The 12,893-nt window shown below is 42.0% G+C and overlaps 1 protein-coding gene across 3 annotated transcripts in view; it reads right to left on the bottom strand.

The window, feature by feature from the left end:
• FRMD4B (FERM domain containing 4B) overlaps positions 1–12,893 on the bottom strand; it is a 142,443-nt gene that overhangs the window by 28,946 nt on the left and 100,604 nt on the right. For all 3 annotated transcript variants that reach the window (XM_090283847.1, XM_090283848.1, XM_090283849.1), the window contains one exon: positions 12,478–12,564. In XM_090283847.1, coding sequence (XP_090139973.1) covers positions 12,478–12,564 — 87 coding nt within the window. The remainder of the gene's footprint in view (positions 1–12,477; positions 12,565–12,893) is intronic.

Raw genomic sequence — 12,893 nt, 5'->3', positions numbered from 1 at the left:
ATGGTTCCTAAATACCCGAAACTACTGTCAAATTTTGATTACAAGACTATAAGGAAAAGCACAGGAACTTTTAGAACAGGGTGATACATACTTTAGTAGCCCATGGAGTCATTTATTCATTCCTCTTGAATAAACAAATATTTCTTGTCCACCTTCTACATAAGAGGTCCTGTTCTTGTTGGCGAATAATAGCCAGGTCCCCTCCCTTGTGGGGCTTACCTGAACCAATTGGACCAAGTCAGACAGCCTTGGTTTGCATTCTGGTTCCATCAGTTGTGTTTTATTTGACAAATTGCTTAACTTTCCTAAGTCTCAGTTTCTTCATTTGCAAAATGGGACCAACAGCGCTTGCCGCAGAGAGTTGTTGAACAGTTCGGTGATATTATGTCTGTGAGACATTTAGCCCAGTGCTTGGCTCAGAATAAACATTTGGTAAGTGACAAAGCTAGTTGTATTTGTTAGGACTCTCAGTCCAATTCCCTAATTTTATCATGCCTTTGTGCAGAGGGAACACAGCCAGTTAATAGTAGAAACAGAACAAGAAACAGCTGTCTGGATCCCATATCTGTCCTTCCGCTGATGAGAGACAGCGAAGTTATTCTGTTGACACACCTGTATCACTCAGGCTTCCAGTTTTGTAAGTTTCAACCTCTGTAAAAACTGCTCTATATCTGATTATTTCATCCGTGGTTTCCAAATACACCCTCTAGGTAGGAAATGTGTTCACTGATCCTGCAACATGGAGGTCACAGAGGAGGAGGGAGGAGTGAGTCAAGGGCACGCCTGCAGGGAGATGCAAGACAGCAAGCTCCCTCCTGTCTTGGGTACCCAGTAAAGGAACGTGTCCTGGCAGGTGCAAGAATGCTGAGAAGTGTACACTTGCCAACAGTCAGAGATACCTCCTGGGTTAATGAAAGACAGAGAAAAAGCCTCAGACAGGATCAAACTGTCTTTTTGAATCTTGAAAAATTGAAAGTAGACACCACTCAGACAGTAAAGATGTCATTGGAGGTTTTCTTTTTGTTTTTGTTTTGTTTTTTTTTACATAATAGCGCTTATAATATAGGTTAATCATTAAACTACAAATTTACCTCAAAATGACTAAATTTAGGCTAGTCACAGCTGTAGTGTATGACTACATCAGTGACTCATATAGTGTCATCCCCTGCTATAACCTGAAGAAAACAAAATCATGGTATCATTGATTTATTTTTTTATTTAAAAAAGTGTATTTGATAAATATACTGTTCATGAATCAGCTAATGAATTTGTTTTGCTTTCTGAAGTATGTACTACAAAAGTAGAATTTTCCTGGATTATGGGCTTTTAAGAAAAGCCAAATTGACCTACCTTCTACCGACCCAGCCATCCTTCTATCCATCAAATGTTTATGTGACTGAGATTGTGTTTTCCCAAAAACTCGATGGGGAATTACTACTTTTAGTCTCATTTTATGAAAGAGAAAACTGAGGCTCAGGTAGTAATTTGACCCAAGTTACGTACCTAAACAGGGGCAGATCTGGGATTCACAGCAAGGCATAACCAGGCTCTAAAATCCCAGTGCCTAACCACAGCCCACTGTCCTACCTTTCTCACCTGAGAAGTGTGCTCTATGGACATTTGTAATGTTAACAAAAAAAAAAAAAAAAAAAAAAAAAAAAAAAAAGAAAGAAAAAAGGTGTAATTCCCAGTTCTAACTCACAGGAAGAAAAAGCAGCAATTATGGCATTTACAAAGAAGGACAAGTCCCTCGAGTAGTCGAACTATTTAGACTAGTAGTTCTCAACCAATGATTGATTTGCATCACTCTGCATACCGAACCACAACCTCAGGACACCTGGAGAGATCTGGAGACATTTTTGGTTATCACACTGGAGGGGAGGGTGCTACTAGCATCTTGTGGGGGAGGCCAGGGATGCTGTGTAACATCATACCATGCTCAGGGCAGAATTATCTGGCCCAAAATGTCAAAAGTGCAGAGATCGAGAAACACTGACTCAGAGAATAACTTTTGGCAATGGAACTATACTGTGATCAGTGGAGTGTATTGGTGAGGAAGTTGACATTTTTATTCTAAAAAAATGAAGTTTGGAGTTCTATTTTTCTCAACTAGGTAATGCCTTAGGAACAAATGGTTATTCAGATTGTTTTCTAAATGCAGACGTTACCTACCAGAGGGACTTACAACACCTGATCAAACCAGAAAGGCCCTGCTAACAGTGTCAGGTATGCCGAACTCAAGTTTCATAACATACCCAAGTGGTACACACTCAGGTAGTAAGAACTACTTTTCACATATAATGTCACAACCCTCCATACATGAAACATCACATCTGAAATGTAAGGAGTAGAACATTCTGGTATTTTTGAAAAAGTTTCAGTGAAGAAGTTCTGGGTATCAGGAAATGCATAAAGTAAAAATCTGGCCATCTAGGAGGATGTCATCTCCCCCAGGTTTCCTCTGTGGCTGAATGTCTAACCTTCTAGGGCTGACCTCATGCCTTTCTGTTTCTACATACATCAGAGTGCTCACCGTATGAACATGGTACAACTGGAGTTGACTGGTTGCTCACAGGCACCTACGTGATTCTTCCAGATGTTTACAGCTAGCATCCCTTCTCACAGGCTGGTACCTAGTCTGGTATTACATATTTTCAACTAAACCCCTAATTTTGAATATAATCCTGTCTTTCCAGTTGGATTGTCACATCCTTGATGACAGAGTCTTGGCTTTTTCCTTAAGATAAAGAATAAAAAGTACTAGCTCGAGGCCCTCATAGTCAAAATGGTACCAATAAAATTTTTTTTGTTCCCAAAAGTTGAATGAATTAAAATGAAATCCATCTTCAGCATGAGCATGCATTGAAGAAACCTTCATGACATTCCTGGTTCCCATGTCCTCCCCCTGCCCCCCTGCCCCACCTACCTGGGAGATAACGATGTTTCAAGGCTGGAAGTTTCCCGCCTGCAGCTGCCTGGGAGATAACAGGGTGCTTTAAACTGAAAATAAACTAAAACTGCATTCCACTTTGATCAGCCTGTCGCACCCGCAGCTGCGAGATAACCAAACAACTAAGCTCAAAAATCCATTTTTTCTCTCCCCCTATAAAAGAAACCCCTTCTCCTCTAGAAAGCTGGGGTCCTAGCTGCCCACTGGCAGGGCTCCCTCCCCGCTTGATAAGTTCAGAGTCCTGACTGCCCATGGCAAGCCTCCTTCCCACTTGCCGATTCCCCCAATAAAACATTTTTTCCCCTGCTCGCCGTGTCTTAATGGCCTTCTGAGCGACTCCATTCTTATATTTTGGTGCCAAAACCTGGGATTGGGACACCGGCTTGACTGGGACTACCGAGTCAGACTCGGGCCCCTGAGCTGGCCCCAATCCTTGGACCCGGAGTCTCTCAGCTCTCCATGAGTCAGCAGCTCGAGCTTTCCCTCTGGCTTGCTGACCCCATCTGCCTCCTTTTTCCTCCTTCGCCTTCTCCAACTGCCACTTACTCAGTCAACACCAGTCATCAGATTAGCGGTTGAGTCCTTGCCTTCATCTCCTCTGGTGGTTCTGTTTCATGGTCTATCCGAGACCACCCCAGGCAGTTTGGCTCTAAATCTGAGCGCCCAGTCAGAACCACTCCCAGAGTCACCTGATTCCTCGGGTCAATCGGACCCACTCTCTGGAGCCTGATGGCTCCTGGGGATGCTCGGGACAACTCAGTGCCTCTCCTCTTGGCCTTAGCCTCTCCACTCTCCAGTTGAAATGGGGACGCTCATCTTGACAGATTGTGGAGCCAGGAACATTGGCTTGGATTCACCCTTCTCTTCTTTCTCAGACTCAAATTAACCCTAACCACTGCTATGGGAATCGGTCAGTCTCTCCCACCCAAAGATACCCCTCTTGGGTGTTTAGTTCGTAATATCAGACCTCTCCAACTAAACAGAGAAGTCAAGGCCCATGACTTGTCTTTTTGTCCACTGTCGCGTGGCCCCAATATCCTCTGGATAACCAGAAGGTGGCCGGAAAAAGGCACTTGAGTTCAAAGTTCTCACAGACCTCGATAAATTTCTCCGGTGGTCAGAAATTCCCTATGCTCAGGCTTTCTGGACCCTTCGGAGAAAACATTCTCTCTGCGAACGGCTCACTACTGACCAAGTTCTCCTTGCCCAGGAAAAGCCGCCTTCCTCTCGACTCTCTGCATCCCCTCTAACTTCTCCTTCTTCCTCGGACATCTTTGATCCCACTGACCACCCACCTCCCTATGACCCTGTGTCAGATACCTTCTCGCCCCCTTCATAACCCCAGTCACCTGACTCCTCACAGTTCCCAGCCCCACAAGACCCCGGACCTTCTCCTCCCCCTACCTGATCCTATGGGCCCATCCTTACCTCTTCTTCCCTGGCTCCCTCCCCCTCCGGTCAGCCTCACCCTTCTGGTCTCTGTCCCTGTCGCTGGTAGAGATGGTGTCATGTGAGTACATGTCCCCTTCAATTTGGCTGATCTTTCCCAAATTGGGCAGTGTCTTGGTTCTTTCTCCAAGGACCCCACTCATTTCATCAAAGAGTTCAGATACTTAACCCAGACCTATGACCTTACTTACCATGACATCATCACCATCCTTATTTCTACCACAATCCCTGAAGAGAAAAGTCGTATCTGGGTGGCTGACACAGCTTATGCTGATGAGTTACATGCTGACGGACCTGCAGATGCTGACTATCTTGTCGGGTCAGTAGCAGTCCCTGCAACCCCCTCTCATTGGGACTATAAGATAAATTCCCCTGACCTTCAGAAAATGTTTTACTTCCTTGCATGTCTCCTTGCTGGAATGTGCAAATGGGGCTTTAAAGCTGTCAACTATGACAAAACCCTTGAGGTCACCCAGGGTCCTAGTGAAAATCCAGCCACCTTCTTAACAAGGCTCACAGAATCCATCCAAAAATACATCAATCTAGACCCCACTTCGCCTGAGGGACACCTCTTTTTACACCCCCACTTCACTAGTCAATCAGCCCCAGACATTCGAAAAAAGCTCCAAAAGTTAGAGGCGGTCCCCAAGGCTCCCCAAAGTGAACTTATTCAGGTCACCTTCCCAGTGTTCAACAACCAGCAAGATGAACAGGAACAAAAAGAAAAGGAGAGGGAAAAGGAGTGACAGGAATGGGAAGACAACTGGTATCTTCTGCTAGCTAATGCCCTGGAAAACTCCTCCAAGGAACAAAATGAGCCTAAGGGCAAAGCCTCCAGCATCAGGCAGCCTCCAGGCCCTGTTTCTGGTGTGGTCAGGAGGGACATTGGGCAAAGCTTTGTCCAAACCCCTGCTTACCTCCTCCAGGTCCCTACCCTATCTAAGACAGGTCACTGGAAGGTTAACGGTCCAACGGCCTCTAACTGGGGGATTAGACTGCCTACCTCAGCAGTGGATCTGGACGTGGGTCTCTCAGTCCCAGACCTCCCAAGACTTTCCACTGCCTGACAGCGCCTGGGTTCAGGAGCCCCGCCTCTCACCGACATGGCTGCAAAACCCAGGGTAAACATATTGGTCCTTAATCCTTAATATGGGAGCCATGTATTCCGTCCTGCCCAAATTTTTGAGGCTCCTAACTCCCTCTGCCATATCGGTTGTAGGAATAGACGGCAAGTCGACCCAACCCCTAAGTACTCCTCCCCTAACCTGTCTCATTGGGCCTCAGGCATTCATCTACTCCTTTCTAGTCCTGCCCCACTGTCCAACCCCTCCGCTCTTCAGACAGATAATGGCCCTACCTTTGTTTCAAAAATATCCCAGAAGTGGCTCAGGCACTAAACATTAAGTGGCAACCATCACATCCCATACCGACCCCAGTCATCAGGGAAGACAGAATGAGCTAATGGCCGCTTCCAAGGCAATCCCCAACCTTGGCTACTTCCTCGAGACCTCCCTCTTGTTCTGCCCCTGACACAAATGAGAACGGCAGTGGTCTGAATTTGGCAGACATGCGTACAGCAACCCTATCCTTGAACAACTGGAAATAGGGCACTCCATATATAGAGGCTTCTTCTGGTTCGTAGGAATACCCCAATTAGAGAAATCAGTACTAAATCTCTCTTTATCCCTTCAAGAAACTTGGAATGCCACCTTCTAAGCCCTAGAAAAACAGCAAGAATCCCTGAACAGCTAGCAGACGTAGTTCTCCAAAACAGGAGAGCCACAGACATCCTCACAGCTGAAGCAGGGGGGAACTGCACCATGCTAAATGAAACTTGCTGTTTTTACATTAACAATATTGGCATAATAGAAGAAAATTTACAAGTACTTAAAAAACGCATTGACATTATTGCCCAAGCTAGGGAATGGGGATACAGAGAATCCTGGTTTGGAACCTTCCTCTCATACTTCTCTCTCTTCAAAGCGATCCTAGTGCCTCTCATAACGCCACTGCTTCTCCTCCTATTATTCCTCACCCTTGGCCCTTGCTTCCTCAAACTGCTAGTTAACTTTATTCAAAAAATGGTCCAATCCATGACAGCCTCTACTGTCCATAATGTACTCTTATTAAAATCTTTCAGATATCAACCCGTGGCAAGAGACGAACCCGAGCCGGCAGTCAACCCCCTCCCATTGCCCTAACTCAGCAGGAAGTCATTATAGAAGAGAGATTCAATGACCCCTCTCCCATCCGGTCTCTAGCACACAAAACCACTCTGCTGCCCCCCAAAACTCCCTACCCCTCACCTCCTTTTATTAAAACAAAAAGGCCAGAATGACATCCCTGGTTTCCCAGCCCCCTGCCCCCGCCTGCAGCTGCCTGGGAGATAACAGGGTGCTTTAAACTCAAAATAAACTAAAACCGCATTCCGCTTTGATCATCCCATTGCACTCACAGCTGCGAGATAACCAAACAGATGACTAATCTCAAAAATCCCTTTTTCTCTCCCCCTATAAAAGAAACTCCTTTTCCCCTAGAAAGGCAGAGTCCTAGTCACCCACGACAGGGCTCTCTCTCTTTTTGATAAGCTTGGAGTCCTGACCGCTCATGGCAAGGCTCCCTCCCCTCTTGCTGATTTCCCCAATAAACATTTTTCCTGCTCGCTGCATCTTAATGGCCTTCTGAGTCACTCTGTTCTTACACTTTACTGTTCATGCATCTTCATAGAACAATTTTTCACAATTATTTATGTACTATTTGGTTTTCTCTGCATTTGGACTAGTCAACCAGTTAAAGAGGTATCATTTTTCTCTATGTATCAACAATTCAGCCATTTGGCAAATGCCTAGAAATATAAGGTAATATGAAATAATGAAACCTAATGGTTTTGCCTATCCAGCAGGCATTTCTCTTTTTCAGTTTCTACGAGGATCAGTCTTACTCTAAGCTCTAGCTCAGCGGCCTCCCCTCAGGTGTTATAAGGTACCAACCTCCTTCCCAGCAGTGCACACTGTTGTCTGACTAGAAAATGCCAACCCATTCCGCACAAACCCAACTCCCTCTCACCCTTCATGTTTCAACTTAACTGTCACCTTTCCCGAGAGGCCTTCCCTGAACACACCAAGTGTTCTCCACCCATCCCATTATTGTTCTGCCATCTCATTTGTTTCCATCAGAGACTATTCAAAATTTCTAATTGTCTTTATTTCTTGCTTATTTGTTTCTCATTAACCCCCCCCAAAACACTTCAAAGAAAACAACACAGTGTGACAAAAATTACTTATCACCCTCAGAATGTTTTTCTTCCTTCCTTAGTAATAGAACACCTTGAGGTAAGGTTTTGCCATGGTCACCTATACCCACCATGGCCTCCCTCGCAATTAGACTGGGTAATTTATGAATAATATGGCTGTCTGCCTTGGGTTCTTTCCATTTGCCTGCTGGTTTTGAAATAAAAATGCATACTCATTAATGCCCAACCAATTCTCCGAGAGTTTCTTGTCTTAGAAGAGCTGCTGAAAATCCTAATTGTGATTACTGTGGGAGGGGAAGAGAAATACCTATTCTGTCCAGTATACTTTCTACAGAGTATTGTGTGAAGGGAAAATACCTACTCAGTGAAGGAATTCACTAAGTCATTTGGTCCTCAGAATAATCTCTGAGGTACATAGAGTAGAGAGAATTATTTGAACTTGACAATTGAAAAGTAAAGACCCAGAAAGGTTGAGTGACAGCTCCAGGTGAGGTAACTGGTAAGCAGGAATACAGGGCTGGTTCTTATTTCAAATCCAAGCTATATGATTTGAGTTTTCCACCCACTGATCCTGCAGAAGGTTTTAACATTCAGATTGATTATTGGTGTGGCTGAACCTTTATTATACACTTTACAAACAGGATGGACTGGTCTCCAGCTGATATTTGGTGATTCAGTTTTCTTCATCCACACCATACTGTATTTTGTACTGATGCAGAAAGTGCGAATGGACAGCGTATGTTCTCTTCTACAGTTAACCTCATCTAGCATTTGAGCAGCATTAGAAGTAGTATCCTAATTGAGATCCATGGTGATATGATAGTTGTGGGAAAAGCAAGGGAAGGTTAGAAATAATCAAGATGGCTCTGCTTAGAAAAACAAGTAAGTCACTCTCAGTTTAAATGAAACTAACCCTGTACTTTTGTGATAAAGAAACAGAAAGACGTTTGTGCTTGTTACTTAATTCATCTAGCTCTAGGCATTTGGGAATTCTAATAGTTAAAAAAATAAGCAGTTCACTGAAGTCTGAGAACCTTTTCTCCCCACCCTAAAATGCCTTGGGATGATTATAAGACTTTCTCAGCCTGTTATAATGCAGAAAGATACTAATCTTGAAAGGCCTTTTTATCCCATCAACTTGTATAACACCTTGAACTAGCATGGCATTTTTCTTTCTCTCATCTCAGACTGGTCCTGGTTTTCACAGGTGAAATAACTTGCCAGAGAGGTTCAAATCAGTCATGACATATACTTTAATCAGCCACTGACCCACTGCCTACTTAGTGAAGAATAGACATTTTCCATGAAGTACTGAATAAACAATAAAAACGTTGAAGAAATACAAGTCTGCATTTTTTTTTTAAAGTAAAACTTCATTTGAAATTAAGTTGAGTTCTGGTGTGTTTTCACAATCCATAAGAGTCTGCAGTGACATGTTTCCTGCACAAAGGGAGGATTTAAAAAAACTGCTTATGATCTGAAATTTTAAAATCCTGAATTTTTGTGTTTTGTAACTCAGAATTCTAAAATTTTCTCTTAATTTTCATTATGCATTATTGTTAATGAACTGGGAGAGGCAGAGTGCTTACCAGTCTCTGAAACAAAAAAACTTGAGGTGGAGCATAAAGGCTGTGGGTTTGTAGCAATGTTGGGTTCTTTTCTGTTCAAACTGTGACCCAAGAATATTTGCCCTACCCTTCTTTATTGTATCTCTCCCTCACTAACAACTACCAGGTATTAAGTGATGGCTGTGTAACAGGCCCAGTGCTAAATATAATCCATTTATTTCTTCTAACTACCCTATGCATTTGGGGGCATTACCATTGTGCAGATGAGGAAATTGCATTTAAAGAGAGATTAAACAACATGTCCAAGGTTACTAAGCAAATAGACATCAGATATAGGCTTTGGGTTGCTTCCCAAACTATCTCCTTCATCATTCTACAATACTACAGGATTAAAAGCAACTTGGTCCCATTACTGGCAAAAGCCTTACAGTCAAATTATATAAAGGGCACTTGTTGGGTATTCTGGGAGGGAAGACAAACATAGGCCCCAACACTCACAGGCCATAGTTGATAGACATTATGTGGAAAGGACAGAAGGACTCAGCCTGTGGATCTTGGACCAACCTCTTTTCAAAACAGCCTTCTGGCATCAGTTGGTCTCTCTTATTGTTGGCAACTCTTCCTCCTTCTGGCCTGTTTTCAGTTCATATAATTATAACACAGCAGGCATGTGGTTCAAGAGGCTGAGCATGTTCAAGGCCTCCCATTCCAGCCTTTGTTTCATTTGAGTCTGCCAATTTGACCTTCATACATGTCCAGCCATTCGTAACTTGCTACATGCACAGGTCCATGCAAACAGCAGAAGCCATGATCCTCCTTTTGTAAGTCTGCTCTCATAGCCCTTTAAATGATGCATTTTTTTTCATTTGTGCCAGCTGGTCTCAAGGCAGGGACTTATAAGCCATCCTTCCTCCAATAAACCCTTAAATTGTTTAGATGTGGAAAAATAGTTGCAGAAACAAAACCAATTGTCAGGTTTAACAGAATAAGAAAGGAGGAGGCAAACAATGGTTTTTGAGCTGAATGGCATATCTTATAAATGAAACAGGAAAACTCTGCAAACTGAAAAAAGGAAGTGGCTTCTGATCCTTGTCTAGACTCTGGAATGAACAGGTACAGCTAATTATGATCAGTGTCAAACAACAGTTACCAATTTTTGTGAAACTGGTAAGGGAAAGAAAGGCCTGTGAGTCACGAGCAATCAAGAGCAAGTTCACTGCGCTGTTCACTGTGAACATTCTGATTTGCCATTCTTCTGGGGGAAGGCTGGCTGTTTTCAGTGGAAGCACTTCCAGTCTGTGGGAATCTCAATTTTAACAGCCATGTCGGCTAAGAAATTACTTGTGAGCCAACTTGAATTATATTTTTCATGCAAGATTCAAAAAACCAGTAAGACTCTTTGTTATTTCTTAAAGTAAAATTAAGGGGAGAAATATATTACCAAAAAATGTTTACCTCACTGAGGTCTACCTTAAGAAAACATAAACCATAATTTGATCTTATAAAATGCATAAATGAGGGATTAGTTATTTCCATGGCTGGGACTCAACTCTGACCCACCCTCTCCCAATGGAAACACCATAATAGGCATTGAAAGAGAGTTAGTTAAATACATCATATATTTCCTCATTATGGAATGAGGCAGCTTTGCAAAGACTAAAAAGAGACCTCTGTCTAAGTGACCTGAAGAAATATGACCAAGTGTGGAATAGGATACATAGCCAGATTTCTTTTTCTCTGTAAAAGCTTAGTACACACTGACGAAGTCTAAATGAACCATTTCACAGCTTTCTCTTGACACTGGTCATTGTGGGAGAAAAATGGGGACTACAGAAGGACTTCCTGCTCTCACTGACATGTTTCTATGGTGGTTGCTTTTTCTGGTTTTACAATAAATATTTATAAATCTTAGTAAAAAATTAAAATATATAACTAAATAAAAATAATTTTGAAAAAATTATATGGCCCTCATTTCTAATTTGGTCTCAGAAGCAAATTTTCAAGTATCCTCTTCCTTCAACTGATCTTGGTCATAGGGCTTACAGAGACAACATTCTATCTGTATGATTACATACATGCTCTCTCACTGTCCTCACCTAGATAGATTTTGGTTGTGAATTAATGTCTTAATATTTTTATTGATAATTTTGGTAAGCTTCAATGCCCAAATAGTCTGATTCGGAGAGCTGGATAGGCAGTAGAAGAGGACTTTGGTGGCCCGGGCCCACCATTTTGCGTTGTCTGAATTAGTGTCATCACCATAAAATGGGGAGAAAAGGGGAGATTTACTTATTTTCTCAACTCAAAGGAATATTTGCACATTGATTGAAACTAAAAGGACACTTAGATGAAGAGCTCATGGTATGATTACAAGGTCCTAACTTCATGAAGCATATGGCTGTTATTCTAAAACACATTAATGATAGATGTTATTGAATGCTGTGATGTTGGGGTATAATAATGCAGGCAGGCTGACCATAGTCTATTATTATAGGCCATTGTTTCACTGCTGTGACTCCTAATGATGCAGCAGAGCATAGGGAGGGTGGCAAAACTGACAAGGCAGCATGAGGAAACCTTTACACCCTTAGAATACTGACTAGGCCTGGGCAGCTGGATGGTTTTCTCTATGGACTCATCAGTTCTTACATAGACAAAAATGTATTGTATGTTTGTGCTTGGGTTGAAAGAAACAACTTCATAATCAAATTTCAAATTGAAATAATGTAACTTATTAGCTCTGGCAAGTCCAATCTGACAAAGTGTGACCCTTTACTAAACAGCACATAATTTAGTTTTTTTTTTTTTTTTACAAAAAGCAGACATGTTTAATGTGGAAAGTTGTGAAACAGAGATAAGCAAAAATAGCAAGAGTAGTAAAACAAAGATTACAATACTCATAAATATATTGCTGAGAAGTAATAGCACCAAAAATTTTGGCTTATGTCTTTACAATTCATCCATTTATCCATCCAATTAAATATGTACATCGTCCTGTTCATACTCACTTAAGATAGAAACCTCCTTGTACGCACTTGTGAACTATGTTGTGATCAGTGTTATCTTTGTACACACATTTCACACTTAACCTGAGCCTTCCCTGAACCCATGGCTTCACCAACCTAACTAACGTTCTTGTTATTCTTTAACAAGTATAAGCAAGTTAAAACAAAGCTGTTCAGTGCCTCTTAAAGCAATGTTCCAAGCTCTAGAACAGCTCAAGGTTCTCCTAAGTGTCTAAAATGATTCACACTTACTTTCCGAGGTTTCACTTTATCTTGTAAGTCATACTGGCCTATTCCTTTATAGCTGATTCCAAGCCACCAAGGAAGTCCTTGTTTATCCTGGAAGATGGAAAAGCATGAGAACCAAGACCTAATTGTTAAGTCTTCTAGAAGTAAAGTAATTTTCATCAGTTTCATTCTTTAACAAGTATAAGCAAGTCAAAACAAAGCTGTCTTGGTAAACAAAATAGCACTTAAAAACCTAAGTTGTTATTAAAATGCCTTCTTAGGGTTTCTTCAAATAAGATCTGTAAGTCACAACAGACCTATTAATACTATCAAAAACAATAAAGCATTACTGTTTTGATTAAACAGTTGGAGAAGAAATAAAATGTAAGTAATTCAAGAATTAATTTGAAGTATAAAGCTAGTTATCTATTAGAAAGAAA

This window comes from Furipterus horrens, unplaced genomic scaffold (assembly GCF_987537825.1).
Source record: "Furipterus horrens unplaced genomic scaffold, mFurHor1.1.pri manual_scaffold_7, whole genome shotgun sequence".
Taxonomy (NCBI): domain Eukaryota; kingdom Metazoa; phylum Chordata; class Mammalia; order Chiroptera; family Furipteridae; genus Furipterus; species Furipterus horrens.
The sequence above is the reverse complement of the archived record's forward strand: the minus strand, read 5'-3'. Positions and strand labels throughout refer to the sequence as shown.